Here is a 16,756-nt window from a genome sequence, read left to right as displayed (position 1 = left end):
AATTTGGCTTCCCACTTCCAATTTCTCTCGTTTGTCTGTGGGTAAAGTCCCGGATGCTAGCACCCAAATTTCTGTTATGATCAGGTGAGAAAGAGGTCTAGGGTTCCCTTTCAGCCTTCACCTGGTCTTCCTGTAACAGGGTTTATTTTTAAACACACTGTTTTTAGCTCCCCCTTGGTGAATCCTTGTTCACCGCTTTCCAATTATGAGGCAAAGAAACCAGCACAAACAGGCTTTCTTAGGTTTAAAGAAGAAAGGTGAAATTTTATTAAACTTAAACTCTAATTCGGTTGACACCTGCGGATACAGGACATGCCCAAGCTAGCTTACGTGATACACACATGCAAATAGAGATAGAAAAGAGCAAAATAAATAACGTGGAAATGTTTGAGGCAATATCTGAAGAGTTTTTGTTTTGGGTCTTCAAGCTCACTGTAGATTGTAGGTAGATCTTGCTTTTCGTTGGTACCAGTATTCTTCTTAAACCTTGTTCGCTGTAGGAGACTTTTATCTCTTGGGGTTCATGTGTCTTCAGTGGATTCAGAGGCTTGTGAGAAAGAGATGGGGGCAGGCAGAAGAGATCTTCTCAGTCCAGGAGCAAACAGACACTCTGCCTTCAAACTCTCTGTGGCCAGTTCAAAAGAAAATCCTGGAACAGCCAGGTAGTCATGTGACCAGCTGGTCTAACCAGTCCTGGCCCTTGTGGATTGTATCCTCCTTAGCAGGCCCTGGAATGCGCTTCCTCACCTTCGATGTCTGTTAGTATGTAAATGTTTTTTTTCCAGCATGGCTGATCTTTTTAACAAGACATTTCCTCACTCCAACAACAGTTAAAAATCAATTTTCATGACAAAATTGAGTTGCCTCATTCTTGGCAGGTGGGGGCCTGGCATGACAAATGTATAACATTGATGTGAAGTTTATTGTTAATGGAGTACAGCTAATTAGATGCTGGAAATGGACATACTTACCTGCAATGTCGGTGAGCTTTTCTCATTATCACCCCAGCTAAGAACCCAGACTTGATCATACGATTTATCATAGTGAAGTTTCACTGGAACCGGATCAGTGGCTACAACCTATAATGGAGAATGGAATCAAATGAAGTGCTGTTGTAAAAATCCTAAATTGATAATAAATAAAAAGCCCACATCATTTGTAAGATCTATAACAACTTATTACAGAACAGAGAGAAATTCATTATTCTACTTGCATTGTATTATTCAACATTAGATGAAGGAACAGTATTCTTCCCCTATTTGTTTAGAGATACAAGAATTGGTTTGTTTTTCCAGCGTTTGAATGTTAGAAGCAGCTGGTTAATTAAGTGCAACTAATCTGAACTAATTAACAATTTCCTTAAGGTAATGCACTAATGGCCAGCTGAGACAGTGAACACCACTCAAGAGCATTCTTTGGTGTGCTTCCACCAGCCTTGATTATGCACCACTGTGCTATTTTGGTTTCCTTTAACATCAGCCAGCTCTTAATGAGAACTAACTTTTGCTCAATAAAAATGTTATTTCTGTGCTGATGTAGGAATTGTAACAAAAATGAGACATAATTCTCTACGTAGAAAAGGTTGAAAATATTCGATGTAGGGATAGGTAAATAGTCTGGTATTTCACTTGATATCTTTGGAGTTTCAGGTAAATTTTAACAATATATTTGGGATTGAGTCCACATTAGAATATATTGAACATGGACTTTGGGAGCAACAGGTTTGGAGGACCTTTTTTTTCTGGCAAACAGATCTATAACCAGAGGTCACAGGTTTAAAATCATTGGCAAAAGATATAGAGGGGAGGTGAGGAGAAATGTTTTGACTCAGAGAGATGTGGGGATCTGGAATGTTTTAACTGAAATGGTGGTGGAAAGTGATTGCATAAATAATTATAAAAGGGAGTTGGACAGTTACTTGAGTATGAGGAACTTACAGGGTTATGGACAAACAGTGGGGATGTTAGTCGAAGCATGACTGCTCTTCCAAAGAGCCAGCACGGGGACGACAAGCCAAATGGTCTCCTTCATTGCTATAATTTTCTATGGTCCCATGATTCTATACTTTGTTCTTATAATGAAAGTTACAAATTTTTATCTGTATGTAATATTTTAAAAACTATATTTTTTTCTTTTATCTTATTTTTGTTTTCATGCTGTGAGTCAGTTCGCCAAAAAAGTTTTATGTCTCATGTTGACTCTAACAGCAATCAGACTAGGAAAGTGTTCAAGCTGTTTGTCTGAGCTGGATTGTAGCCCAGGTCCTGGAAATTAATGGACAGTGCTCACAACATTAAAAAAAATTCTGTTCCAATTAATATTCATTTGTATTTGTATCTCATTGTGCAAGTTCAACAAATCAAATATTATTTTTAAAAATGAACTCAATAGCACATAGACATGAATATAAATTCATAGCTTGTGAATTTTTTTTAAGTGTCGTAACAGCATCTTCTGCACAACAAGCTGGTTCGCTACATTAAATTCATAATTCAACAAAACGGAAGCCAGCCTTCAGCTGTTAAAAAATAGCCTATTTTTAATCTTATCATCACTATAAGAACATTGAAATTTATTGTTAGGGAAATTCAGCAACTGATTTTAAAAAAACAAAGAGCAGAATGTTAACTTTCTATTACTATAATTATTTGAATGTGATTACATTTGGACAATTGCTTACAAACAGACCATGTAAAATGCCATTGTTATATATGACACGTTCATTTATTTTTAAGAGAAAACCAAAACTATTCATTTTTGAAGAAATTTCTAATGAATTGGGTGTATGAAATAATTTGTAAAATGAAACTGCCTGCTGTTCTGGAAGAACGTTTGTACTCAATGGCTCATTTTCCATAAAAAGCTTTCCTACTATGTCGATTCACACACAGTAACATTATTAATAGCCTTAGAAGAAAACGATTTGAAGGCAATATCTGGCTTATAGGGGTGTTAATCTTCCTCAGCTTTCCTCTTTTTAACATTACAGGACATTGCTGGTTTCACAGAATTGCTGGTTTAGTTCAGTTCCACACCTCACAGGTTCCATATTATAGAAATGCTCCATTTTAAATATAAATTAAAATTTTGATCAGATCATGGTCATTTTTTGAGAAAAATATCCTGTAGTTTTGGAATTATGCCACGTGAACATTAGTTTAATAAACCCATATGCATTTCTTTGCTGTTTTATTGAAGAAGTTAACCAGTTTGCTTAACATCTGCATGCAAATATATTGTGTATTTGTATGCTAATATCCATACCAAGTAATTTCAAGGCCTTTGAAGCTTCATGGTGGAACTTTCACTTCTCATATCCTTCATAAGCTCCCTGACATGGATCAGTCAGTGTCTCAATCAGTGGGAGGATTAGAATACATACATTCTGATCCTTGTTTTATTTCTATTTTCTAATTCCAATTTCATTATGCAATTATTCCTAATGCTCTATCTCCACCTTGCATTCAAGTGGAAAAAAAAATCCCTAATGTGGATTTATCATACTTGCTTCTGAAATACATTATGGGCTGAATTTTATTTGGGCGCCACACTCCGCGGCGGCACACTTTGAACGCGCGACGTGCCCACATTCAGTGGCCGCCGCCGAGCCCGCACGATATTACACACGGGGGCTCATTAGCATAACTGCGACAAGCCACCCTTCAATACTTGGGGAGAGGCGGGACATTCGGCGCAGTGAGGAACCATTTGACAGCTGTATAGCAGGTGCTGGGGCCCTATTTCTAGTGCCCCGGCACCTGCTTCCTGACAGCTGTCAAATAAATACTTATCTCACTGTTGAAGAGTGGGGCTGCTGTCAATCTGGCAGCAAAGCAGAAAGTGCTGGAAAAACTCAGCAAGTCAGGCAGCATCTGTGGAGAGAGAAGCAGAGTTAACTTTCAAGTCTGTGACCAAGCACTTTCTGCTTTGCTGCCACATACTTACCCTGCTGTGTCCCAGTGTCCTGGGAAGTTGCGATCCTCTTCTTGCACTCAAGTGTTAAATTGCTTCTTGTAGGTGTGCCGCACCTGGGTGAATAATCTTAGTTTTGCACATTCCAGGACGTGAGCCTTAAATGTATCATAAACGGCAAATACACAACAGAAATAAAACTATAATTGAAGAATATTTACATACTATGGGCTTCTAATCGTCTGACTGTGAAAAGTCGCAGACTAATATGCATTTGGAATCTGTACTCATTTCTCTGCTAACTGTTATGTGAAAATACATGTAACTGCAAATAAAAGATCTTTGTTAAAAAACAGGAAAATATGTTCATATTCTAGCTGCATTGCCAACTAGAAATATTACACCAATAACTATGATCAGCTGCTGCAGAAGCAAAGTGTTCGTGAACGTGTATTGATGTGTAATAGTTGAAAAACCAAGACAACAGCACAGATTTTGTCACGAGTCCTGCATTGGTTTTCAAACATGTGAAAAACAAACTTTCCATCCAGATGTTAGAACATTTACATGGTGGAGTCACCTTTGCATTTAAAGGACCACAGCAAAAGTCGAGGATGGGAGAGCAGTGCTCTAGGGTGGCCCCACAGTGTAACGAAGCCTCCCTGCTCATTCTCCTCCAGGGTGTGTGGACAAGGCAGGAGGTCCTTTTTACCAGTGATGGTAAGAAGAGGCCTTCCCACCTGAACAACAGTCTGGCTGGAGATGGCAGAGGAGGTGAGTAGCCGTGGGGCCATCCTGTCTCAAACGGTCCAATGCCAGAAGGGGATGAACGAGCACTGCCCCAGCCAGCCAGGTCTCGTGTGCACAGGGTATGAGCACCAAAGTCATCCACAGCCAAAGGCCAATCAGGTCAGCAGCCTTCCTCCAGTCAGGCTGCTAGCACAGAGGTTGCACCAAGGAGGGGCACTCGCAAGCGTTTACAGAGAACACACTGACACAAATGGGAATGCACGGGTGTCACAGCAATGTAAATATATCTTTCGCTAAATATTCCTCACTAACAAGTGTGTCGTTTTCTCTGTGTGAATGATGTGTGCCAGCATGTAGCGCCAATGTCACATCCATTTGCACCGTTGACCCTTCAGGAGAGCCAACGTATGCCATAATATCATTGCCGTGCCACCATGACTCATGAGTATCTCCACAGATGCAGTGACATGGACATTGGCTCAGTCAGCTGCTGCCTCTAATGGTTTACATAGGGATGCTGCAGATGTGGACTGGGGCGCAGCAGGTGAGCGAGGGTGATGTGTGGCTTGCAGAGTTCATGTCAGTTCCTATGGAGCAGACAGCCTTTGTCTGATAAGCCACTGCCATACATCCCTAACTCGCTGCTAGCCCTCCATGCAGAGCCTGGGTGTCATCTGCCCTCCCATCTGCCTTTCCTAGTGTAGGTCCTCAGCATCCTCATAGTCCGAAGAGGAATCCTGTTGACGTTTCTCCTCATCATGTCAGGCCTGGCCCTTATTGTGTGCGTAGTTGTGCAGAGCATAGCAAGCAGTAAAGAAAGGAGCTGGCCTTTTTGGCCTGTAGTACAGGGCATCACCCTATCCATACAGGCATTGGAGGCGCTCTTTCAGCATGCCAAATACCTGCTCAATGTTGGTTCTTGTAGCTCAGTGGCTCGTGTTGAATCTCTCCTCTGCAGCAGTGGTGGGGTCCCTCACTGGTGTCGGGAACCATGTCTGCAAGGGATAACCCATATCTCCAAGAAGCCACTCCTCTATCTGAGCCAGTTCAGTGAACAGTGGTGGCAGCTGGGACTGGCGCAGGACCCAGGTGTCATGGCAGCTGCCTGTGAAGTGGGCACAGACTTGCATGAAGCATCTCCGGTGATCACATACCAGCTTCACCTAGATTGAGAGGATTCCTTTCATGGTGACGTCTGTAGGTGGTAGCCTGGCGGGAGGCCTGATGGCCACATGTGTGCAGTCTATGAACCATAAAACCTTTGGTTATCCAGCAATGGTGCCGAAACTGATGGCCCTCTGGGCCTGCTGTGAGCGTCCGTCCTGAAGCAGACATACTCACTGGCCCTCCGGTGCAGGGCACTGGTGACCTCCCTGATACAGCGGTACACTGCTGACTGTGTGACCCCACGAAGGTCTCCAGTGGGCCCGTGAAAAGCTGCATTGGTGTCAAGCTTGAGAACCACTGCCACTATGAGGACTGCATACATAGGATGTCCACCGAAGCGCATGGGCTGCAGGTCATCTTTGAACTGGGCACGACGACGTATCACCACCTTATCTACATGCGCAATTGCCTCTGACACTGGCGCTCTGACATCCAATAGCATGTCATGTGGGGCCTGTAGATGCACGGCGACCATATTGGCGAGCTCCCCTTGGGGGTTGCTGTTCACGACCGAGGGCCTCGAGGTGGACCGCACCTAGAAACATAGAAAAATAGGAGCAGGAGTAGGCCATTCAGCCCTTCGAGCCTGCTCTGCCATTCAATATGATCCTGGCTGATCATCCAAACTCAGTAATCTGTTCCCGTTTTCTCCCCGTATCCCTTGATCCCATTAGCCCGAAGAACTATATCTAACTCTTTCTTGAATATATTTAATGATTTGGTCTCAGCTGCTTTCCGTGATAGAAAATTCCACAGGTTCACCACTCTCTGGGTGAAGAAATCTCTCCTCATCTCAGTCCTAAATGGCTTACCCCTATCCTTAGACTGTGACGCCTGACCCTGGACTCCCCTGCCATCGGGAACATCCTTCCTGCATCTAGTCTGTCAAGTCCTGTTAGAATTTTGTAGGTTTCTATGAGATCCCCCCTCATTCTTCTAAACTCCAGCGAATTCAAGCCTAATCGACCCAATCTCTCTTCATACGTCAGTCCTGCCATTCCAGGAATCAGTCTGGTGAACCTTCACTGCACTCCCTCCATAGCAAGAACATCCTTCCTCAGATAAGGAGACCAGAACTGCACACAATACTCCAGATGTGGTCGCAACAAGGCCTTATATAATTGCAGCAAGACATCCTTGCTCCTGTACTCGAATCCTCTCACTATGAAGGCCAACATACCATTTGCCTTCTTAACTGCCTGCTGCACCTGCATGCTTACTTTCAGTGACTGGCGCACAAGGACACCCAGGTCTCGCTGCACCTCTCCCTTTTCCAATCTATCGCCGTTCAGATAATAATCTGCCTTTCTGTTTTTCCCACCAAAGTGGATAATCCCACATTTATCCACATTATACTGCATCTGCCATGTATTTGCCCACTCACTCAACCTGTCCAAATCATACTGGAGCTTCTCTACATCGTCCTCACAGCTCACCTTCCCACCCAGTTTTGTGTCGTCTGAAAACTTGGATATATCACATTTAATTCCCTCGTCTATATCATTAATATATATTGTGAATAGCTGGGGTCCTAACACTGATCCCTGCGGTACCTTAGTCACAGCCTGCCACTCGGAAAAAGACCCATTTATTCCGACTCTTTGTTTCCTGTCAGTCAACCTGCTCTCCATCCAGGTCAGTACCTTACCCCAATCCCATGTGCTTTAATTTTGCATGCTAATCTCTTATGTGTGACCTCATCAAAAGCCTTCTGAAAGTCCAAATACACCACATCCACTGGTTCTCCCTTATCCATTCTACTAGTTACATCCTCAAAAAATTCCAGTAGATTTGTCAAGCATGATTTCCCTTTCGTAAATCCATGTTGACTTTGTCCAATCCTGTCATTGTTTTCCAAGTGCTCTGCTATTACATCTTTTATAATGGACTCTAGCATTTTTCCCACTACTGATGTCAGGCTAACCGGTCTATAATTCCCTGTTTTCTCTGCACCTCCTTTTTTAAATAGTGGGGTTACATTAGCTATCCTCCAATCCATTGGAACTGTTCCAGAGTCTATAGAATTTTGAAAAATGACCAGCAATACATCTACTATTTCTCGGGCCTTAAGTACTCTGGGATGTAGATTATCAGGCCCTGGGGATTTATCAGCCTTCAATCCCATCAATTTCCCTAACCCCATTTCCCTGCTAATACTGATTTCATACAGTTCCTCCTTCTCACTAGACCCTATGTTCCCCACATTTTTGGGAGGTAATTTGTGTCCTCCTTTGATGCGACAGAACCAAACTATGTATTCAATTGGCCTGCCATTTCTTTGTTCCCCATAATAAATTCCCCTGTTTCTGACTGTACGGGACCCACATTTGTCTTCACTAATCTTTTTCTCTTCACATATCTATAGAAGCTTTTACAGTCAGTTTTTATGTTCTCTGCAAGCTTACTCTCATACTCTATTTTCCCCTTCTTAATTAATCCCTTTGTCCTCCTTTGCTGAATTCTAAACTGCTCCCAATCCTCAGGTTTGCTGCTTGTTCTGGCCATTTTATATTTCTCCTCCTTGGATCTAATACTATCCCTAATTTCTTTTGTAAGCCATGGTTGAGCCATCCTTCCTGTTTTATTTTTGCGCCAGACAGGAAAGAACAATTGTTGTTATTCATCCATGCGCTCTTTAAATGCCAGCCATTGCCTATCCACTGTCAACCCTTTAAGTAACGTTCCCCAATCTATCATAGCCAACTCGCGCCTCATACCTTCATAGTTTCCTTTACTTATATTCAGGACCCTAGTCTCGGAATTCACTCTCTCACTCTCCATCTTAATGAAGAATTCTATCATGGTATGGCCGCTCTTCCCCATGGGACCCCGTACAACAAGATTGTCAACTAATCCTTTCTCATTACACAATACCCAGTCTAGGATGGCCTGTTCTCTAGTTGGTTCCTCAACGTATTGGTCCAAAAACCCATCACGTACGGACTCCAGGAATTCCTCCTCTACAGTATTATTGCTAATTTGGTTTGCCCAATCTATATGTAGATTAAATTCACCCATAATTACAGTTTCACCTTTATTGCATGCGTCTCTAACCTCCTGTTTAATACCATCCTCTGCATCACCACTGCTGTTTGGGGGTCTATATACAACACCCACCAACGTTTTCTGCCCCTTGGTGTTTCTTAGCTCCACCCAAACAGATTCCACATCAGAATTCTCTGATTTGTTCCTCACGATTGTATTGATTTCTTCTTTTACTAACAACGCTACTCCACCTCCATTCCCTTTTTGCCTGTCCTTCCTAAATATTGAATACCCTTGGATGTTCAATTCCCATCCCTGGTCATCCTGCAGCCATGTCTCCGTAATCACAACTATATCATATCCATTTACATCTATTTGCACGGTTAATTCGCCTACCTTATTGCGAATAGTCCACACATTGAGACACAATACCTTTAGGCTCATCTTTTTAACATTCTGAGTCATCTTAGCATTATCTTAGCACCTGCCTGTTGATTTTGACTCTGGCGCATATGGATCCTCAGGAGCAGAGGATCACACAATGTAGGATAAACCATACCCATTTCCATGTGATAAAGTTGAACTCTTCATTTATTCGAAGGTTCCAAATACGGCAGGGATTGGTGTAGGCAGGTACATCAGATGCTTTCATGGATTAACTATGTGGCGTGGCATGGCATTGATCATCTTAGCCAACACTCAGAGTGGCAAGATCCTACCAGCTGCATCGATTGCCCCCACCATCCATATAACCTTAACGCTCCTGCCCTTTCTAGCACCCTCCCACACACAGGGTGACATGAATGCCATTGCTCCTTCACAAACACATACAAACGCAGAGCGTACACTGTTTACGGAGGGAGGGTACGCAGTACCTCCCTTCATGCCTGCAGAGCTTTCCCTCCAGTAATCCCAGATCCCTTCCCTCCTCCCTTTAAGAATACAGAGTGAGACCCTTGTAATCCCCCCTCCCTCCCTGTTTGCAAAGAGAGACCCCTGTAATCCACCCCCCCTTCCAGAATGCAGAGTGAGACCCCTATAATCCCCTCTCCTCCTTTCCAGTATGCAGAGTGAGACCCCTATAATCTCCCTTCCCTCCTCCCTTCCAGTATGCAGAGTGATACCCCTGAATATCTGAACTTACCGTCGGTAGAGAAAACTTCTGCCTCTGATGACCTGCTGGCTTTTCGGTTTGGGAACAGGACGGTACGTGACGGCCGCCCGTTCAACGTAAAATCCAGAAATGTGCATCGAGAGGCGGCGGGCTGCACAATCTGCAGAGGTAAGTACCATTTTGAACATGGTAATTTGGGTGCTGCAGCCAAGCGACGGGTGGGTTGCACCAAGGTCCCCCCGCCACCGGTGATATGCAGTGGGCCCTTCTTGACATTGGAGGTCAAGGCAGGCTTCTCCCTGCAGAATTTTACTGGCCCCCGCGCCGTGACCCATGGCGTCGAGGGGCCGTTAAAATTCAGCCTGATATCTTTCAACAACGACTAATTATTACTTATATGTGACCATAAGGAAACATAATAAGAAAAAAAACACTCAGTTTGTCGATCTTGCATCTTTCCATGGACAAGATTTTTATTGTCATGGACATTTCTTTTAATTTTCCAAGGTAATAGATACAAATAGAAGGAACCAATCTCCCTGAAATGTCTCTGAACCTAGAAGGTAAATTATTGAAAATGCCAGAATATCAAAGTTTCATTGCAATATTTACATTACTTAACCCTGACCAGCTGCATTCCACAGATGAGATTCTCATGATCCCATCATTATTCTAACCAAAAATATTCACAGAATATTTGATAATCTCACATTAACTTTACAGCCCTTCGCTCCGTTTCTTAACCAGATACTTGGCTATTTCGGAGCACTAACTACTTTTTCTGAGAGTCAATTCCTCACATTTGCAATTCTCAACAAACACAATTTCTGCTTTAACCTAATCAGTTTTGCTCTTGTGATCTACAATTCAGTAATCTATTTAAGTTAAAGTAACCGTCTTTCGTCTACATTATCGAAACATAATAAAGCTCTGTTTACTCAATTGTTTACTCAATGAAAACCAGCTCAGTACTGTGAGAATCCCCTTTGCAACAATTCTCGGAAACTTCTCCAATTCATGAATGCCCTTTTGAAAATAGAGATCCTTGAACCATACAGAGTTTTTCAAATGTGGCCTGACTAATGGGTCAACCAGGGTAAAACTGCATCTACATAAATCCGATTGAGATGTCAACTGGTACTTGACTGGTTCTGTTGACAACAATTTCATATTGGCCAGATACTTTGTGAAATTTAAGAATTACATTTAAATCTATCCTTGGGTGCATGCTTCAGATTTCCTATAGCATTGCATATAGCATTCAATTTAGTCATATTAAATTTTATTTGCCAGTTCATGGCCTATGTAATTAATTGATCTATATCCCTTTAATTGTCAATCTCGCCAACAGTATTCACCAGGCTACATAGTTTGCAAATTTGATGATACTATATGAAGGATCCTGCTCCATGTTACAGATTAGGTGAACAGCAGGGCACAAAGAAAACATCCCTGCGGAACTATATTAGGCACAGGCCCCAGACTGCATTTTGTCTATTTACATTAAATTCTGCTTCCCCCAGGAAAGCTATTTATCTATTAGTTTCTTTTTATTTATTTCATATGACGTTAGCTTATTTTAAAAGCTTGAGATAAATATAGGAACATTGCTACAAATATGAGTCTAAGTTGAAGGGGAATTCATAGCATTACACAGAATGGTCGGGATTTTATTGGCATTTAAGTGGAATGCGCCGGGCTTTGCCCGGGATCAAGGACCCCGGCGACGGAAGTCCTGCACTCTGAGAGATGCCGGCCAATCAGAGGCCGGCAGCTCTTTTACTGAGCGTCACCGCGGAGCTGGTGGTTGCTGCTGGTACTGGACCCACCGGTAGTCGTGGATCGCCAAGTCAGGGCGGAAGGGGTTTCGTTCGGTAGGAGTCATGGAGGAGGGGGGTGCAGGGGGATTGGCAGCAAGGGCGGGGGTGCCCCCGGAAATACCAGTGGAAGTGGAATGAAGCCCTTAATTGGGCATTAATTGCACACACTAAGAGCTTCAATTGGTGGCAGGGCGGGAAGACTGTCCATGGGCCTTCCCATTCCAGACTTTTTTTTGAGTGGAGGTGGGATGGTGGCAGGGGTTCTGGCGGGATGGCCTCTTCTTGCCATTGCTGGAGAAGAGGACCTCCTGCCTTGCCTGCATAGCCTGGAGGAGAGTGAGCAGGGAGGCATCACTGAACTGTGGGGCCACCCTGGAATGCCTCTGTCTCCATGCAGGTAAGTTTTTATTCCCTGTGACAATTCTCACTCTACAGACCAACAGCTGTGCACTTCAATGTATTCTGTAGGTGAGGCATAGCTGATGTGGTGGCTGCCCTTTAAATAGGGCCCCAGCACATGACCATCATCTGTGCCGACGTCCATCACGGCGCTGGATGTTCCGCCTCCCGTCACATAATATGAGGGGGGGGGGGGGGGGGGGGGGTGGCGCAGCCTCCAAAGTCGCCACGGGGGTCAGCATAAAATTTCCCCCATCTCTGGCCTCAGAAATGGGCCATTTGACCCAACTGGTCTTTTCTGCCACATGAGCCTCTTCCTACTCCAATTACCTATTGTCACCTTGCCCACTTATCCCTCTAATTCCTCTTCCGTACTATTAGCTGTATCTCTCCAATTTGGGATCATTGACAAAATTATGACACCAGACCACCAATTTCAGAGTCCAAATAATTTATGTACATGGTGAACAAAAATGGTCCCAGCACAGATTCCTACAGAACATTACATTCTGCCTGTCTGAGAAACTTCCCTTAATTGTAACCCTCTATTTACAGTATTGTCGTCATCTTTCAATCCATTCTGCTACCTTCCCCCTGACTGCAAACACTGTGACCTTCGCCTTGAGTTTCTTATGTGGCACCTTATTGAAAGCCTGCTAAAATTACATGTATATCATATCCACTGCATTGCCCTTGTCCACTCATTCTGTCACTGCCTTTGAGAGATGAGGGGCAAGGAAGGAAATCAAACAGAAAATTGGAACAGAAACACAATTATGGCTTTTGGTAAAGTTTTAAAGCTTTACATTCATATAAATAGATCCAGAGTTTCTCCTGGCTTCCTGATCCTGTGTTATTTACATGGTATTACGTGATCAATCATATCCCAGGATAATAAGCACACTGGACCTTCAATGCCACAAGAGATCTATTAGCTACTTTCACAACATCTTTCAAGCAACTGTTGCTCATGGCAACATGGGGTAACTAGCTTAGAGGATTTGCTAATCGCAAAAGAGCAAGTGAGCAAAATGAACACGTACAATTTTGATATCACATTCATAGGCGGACCCCATGCTGTTTACTTTGCTGGCATTGTAATAAATTAAACTCACTCAGCGTCCAGGGCCTGAATTTTACAAGCGCGCCACCGCTGCAGATCGCCCGTCGCTGAGCTCCTGCTATTTTTAGCTCATTAACATCACGGCGATGCGTTGCACACCCCCCCCCCACCCCCCGCAATATTACCTGGCAGGAGGCGGGACATCCGGCGCTGTGATGGATGTCAGCATAGCTGATGGTCTTCTGCTGGGGCCCTATTTAAAGGGCAACGATCACATCAGCTATGCCTCCACCTACAGAATACATTGAAATGCACAGCTGTTGGACTGCAGAGTGAGAATTGTCACAGAGAAGAAAAACCTACCTGCATGGAGACAGAGGCGTTCCAGTGATGCCTCCCTGCTCACTCCTCCAGGCTCTGCGGGCAAGGCAGGAGGTCCTCTTCTCCAGCAATGGCAAGAAGAGGCCCTCCTGCCAGACCAAGGCAGCCTGGCTGGAGGTGGCAGAGAAGGTCAGTAGCCATGGGGCCACCCGCCGAGACTGGGTCTAGTATGCAAAAGGATGAATTACCTGCTGCAACCCGCAAAAGTAAGTGCAACTTTACATCAGGGCTCCACTGAAACTGGGTATGCCCAGACAGAGTGGCACATGCGTGCCACTGCCATGCTGATGAAAGGGAGGTTGGGCAGGGAGGAAAGACGTGACATGAATGGAGAAATGTATGACAGAACTTACCCTTGTCTGCTGCTCAGAGAATGGCACTTACATGAGTCGCTCACTCAGTAGTGCACACCGAGCATCCTCACCTTTTTACCTATTAACCCTGTTGTGACATGTCGTGCTGATGAAATGCCATCAGTAAGGGCTGCCTCCTTACTCCTCCGAGCGAAGAGGGTCCACAATGCCAGGGAGGCCACCAGTACTGGTGGAGGTGCTGCTGACTTACGAAGGCTGACAGACACTGAGGAGGAGGCCCTGGAGATATCAGCAGCTGAGTTATACGAACATACAAATTAGGAGCAGAAGTAGGCCATTTGGCTCCCTAGCCTGCTCCGCCATTCAATAAGATCATGGCTGATCGGTTTATGTCTCGAATCCCACACTCCCATTTACCCATGATAACCTTTGATTCCCTTGCCTAACAAGAATCTATCTACCGCCGCCTTAAAATTTTTCAATGACCCTGCCTCCACCACCTTCTAAGGCTGAGAGTTCCAAAGTAGCACAACCCTCAGAGAAAAAATGTCTTCTCATCTCTGTCCTAAAAGGGCAACCCATAATTTTAAAACAGTGCCAGATGTGGACTCACCCACAAGAGGAAACATCCTTTCGACATCCACCTTGTCAAGACCGATCGGGATCTTGACAATCAAGTCTCCCCCTCACTCTTCTAAACTCCAGTGAAAACAAGCCCAGTCTGTCAAATTTTCCTCATAAGACTACCTGCTTATTCCAGGTATCAATCTAGTAAACCTCCTCTGAACCGCCTCCAACACATTCAAATCCTGAAATAAGGAGACCAAAAGTGCACACAATATTCGAGATGTGGTCCCACCAATGCCCTTTATAACTGAAGCATAACATCCTTACTTTTATTTTCAATTCCTCTCATAATAAAGGATAGCATTCCATTAGCCTTCTTTATTACTTGCTGTACCTGCATACTAACTTTTTGTGACTCATGCACTATAACACCTAGATTCCTCTGCACCTCGGAGTTCTGCAGTTGTTCTCCGTTTAAGTAATACTCTGCTTATTTATTCTTCCTGCCAAACTGAACAACTTCACATTTTCCCACATTATACTCCATCTGCCAGATTTCTGACCACTCACTCAACCTATCTATATCAGTCTGCAAGCTCCTTATGTCCTCTTCACAACATACTTTCCTACTTATCTTTGTGTCATCTGCAAATTTAGCTACCATGCCATCGCTCCCCTCATCTAAGTATTGATATAAATTGTAAAATGTTGAGGCCCCAGCACAGACCCCAGCGAGACTCCACTCGTCACGTCCTACCAATCAGAAAAGGACCCATTTATGCAGACTCTCTGTTTACTGCCAGCTAGCTAATCTTCTATAATAAAAACAAGAAATGCTGGAAATACTCAGCAGGTCTGGCAGCATCTGTGGAGAGAGGAGCAGAGTTAACATTTCAGGTCAGTGACTCTTCAGAACTGGCAAGTATTAGAAATGTGAAAAGCAAGTAAAGCGGGGTGGGGCAAGAGATAACTAAGGAGAAGGTGTAGATAGGACAAGGTCACAGAATAGCTGACCAGAAAGTCATGGAGCAAAGGCAAACAATATGTTAATGGTGTGTTGAAAGTACAGATAGGGTGTTAACGGACTGAAAATTGAACAGCCGCAAGTACAAACATGAAAAAAAACAGTGGGTAAGCAAACTGAACAAACTAAGATGAAATAAAATAAAACAAACATGAAAAAATATATAAAAAAGAAAAAATAACTAAACATAAAAATAAAATGGGGGGCTGTCATGCTCTGAAATTATTGAACTCAATGTTCAGTCCGGCAGGCTGTAGTGTGCCTAATTGGTAAATGAGATGCTGTTCCTCGAGCTTGAGTTGACGTTCACTGGAACACTGCAGCAATCCCAGGACAGAGATGTGAGCATGAAAGCAGGGGGAGTGTTGAAATGGCAAGCAACCAGAAGCTCTGGGTCATGCTTTCGGACTGAGCGGAGGTGTTCTGCAAAGCAGTCACCCAGTCTGTGTTTGGTCTCCCCAATGTAGAGGAGACCACATTGTGAGCAGCGAATACAGTATACTACATTGAAAGAAGTACAAGTAAATCACTGCTTCACCTGAAAGGAGTGTTTGGGGCCTGGGATAGTGAGGAGAGAGGAGGTAAATGGGCAGGTATTATACCTCCTGCGATTGCAAGGGAAGGTGCCGTGGGAAGGGGATGTGGTGATGGGGGTAATGGAGGAGTGGATCAGGGTGTCGCAGAGGGAACGATCCCTTCGGAATGCTGACAGGGGAAGGGAGGGGAAGATGCGTTTGGTAGTGGCATCACGGAGGTGGCGGAAATGGTGGAGGATAATCCTTTGGATATGGAGGCTGATGGGGTGGAAAGTGAGGACAAGGGGAACCCTGTCACGGTTCTGGGAGGGAGGGGAAGGGGTGAGGGTAGAGGTGCGGGAAATGAGCCGGACACGGTTGAGGGCCCTGTCAACCACAGTGGGGGGGAATCCTCGATTTCGGAAAAAGGAGGTCATATCAGAAGCACTGTCATGGAAGGTAGCATCATCAGGCTAGATGCGTCGGAGATGGAGAAACTGGAAGAATGGAATGGAGTCCTTACAGGAGGCAGGATGTGAAGAAGTGTAGTCAAGGTAGCTGTGAGAGTTGGTGGGCTTATAATGAATATTAGTAGACAGCCTATCCCCAGAGATGAAGACAGAGAAGCCGAGAAAGGGAAGGGAAGTGTCAGAGATGGACCATGTAAAGGTGAGAGAAGGGTGGAAATAGAAGCAAAGTTGATAATGTTTTCCAGTTCGGGGCGGGAGCAGGAAATGGCACCAAT

General features: G+C 44.2%; 1 protein-coding gene across 1 annotated transcript in view; it reads right to left on the bottom strand.

Annotated features, from left to right (window-relative positions):
* The window catches only part of fstl5 (follistatin-like 5), a 1,003,829-nt gene that overhangs the window by 64,476 nt on the left and 922,597 nt on the right, over window positions 1-16,756 (bottom strand). Inside the window, exon 13 of the mRNA XM_068021658.1 lies at window positions 972-1,079. Coding sequence (XP_067877759.1) covers window positions 972-1,079 — 108 coding nt within the window. The remainder of the gene's footprint in view (window positions 1-971; window positions 1,080-16,756) is intronic.

Source organism: Heterodontus francisci, chromosome 1 (genome assembly GCF_036365525.1).
Source record: "Heterodontus francisci isolate sHetFra1 chromosome 1, sHetFra1.hap1, whole genome shotgun sequence".
Taxonomy (NCBI): domain Eukaryota; kingdom Metazoa; phylum Chordata; class Chondrichthyes; order Heterodontiformes; family Heterodontidae; genus Heterodontus; species Heterodontus francisci.
The sequence above is the reverse complement of the archived record's forward strand: the minus strand, read 5'-3'. Positions and strand labels throughout refer to the sequence as shown.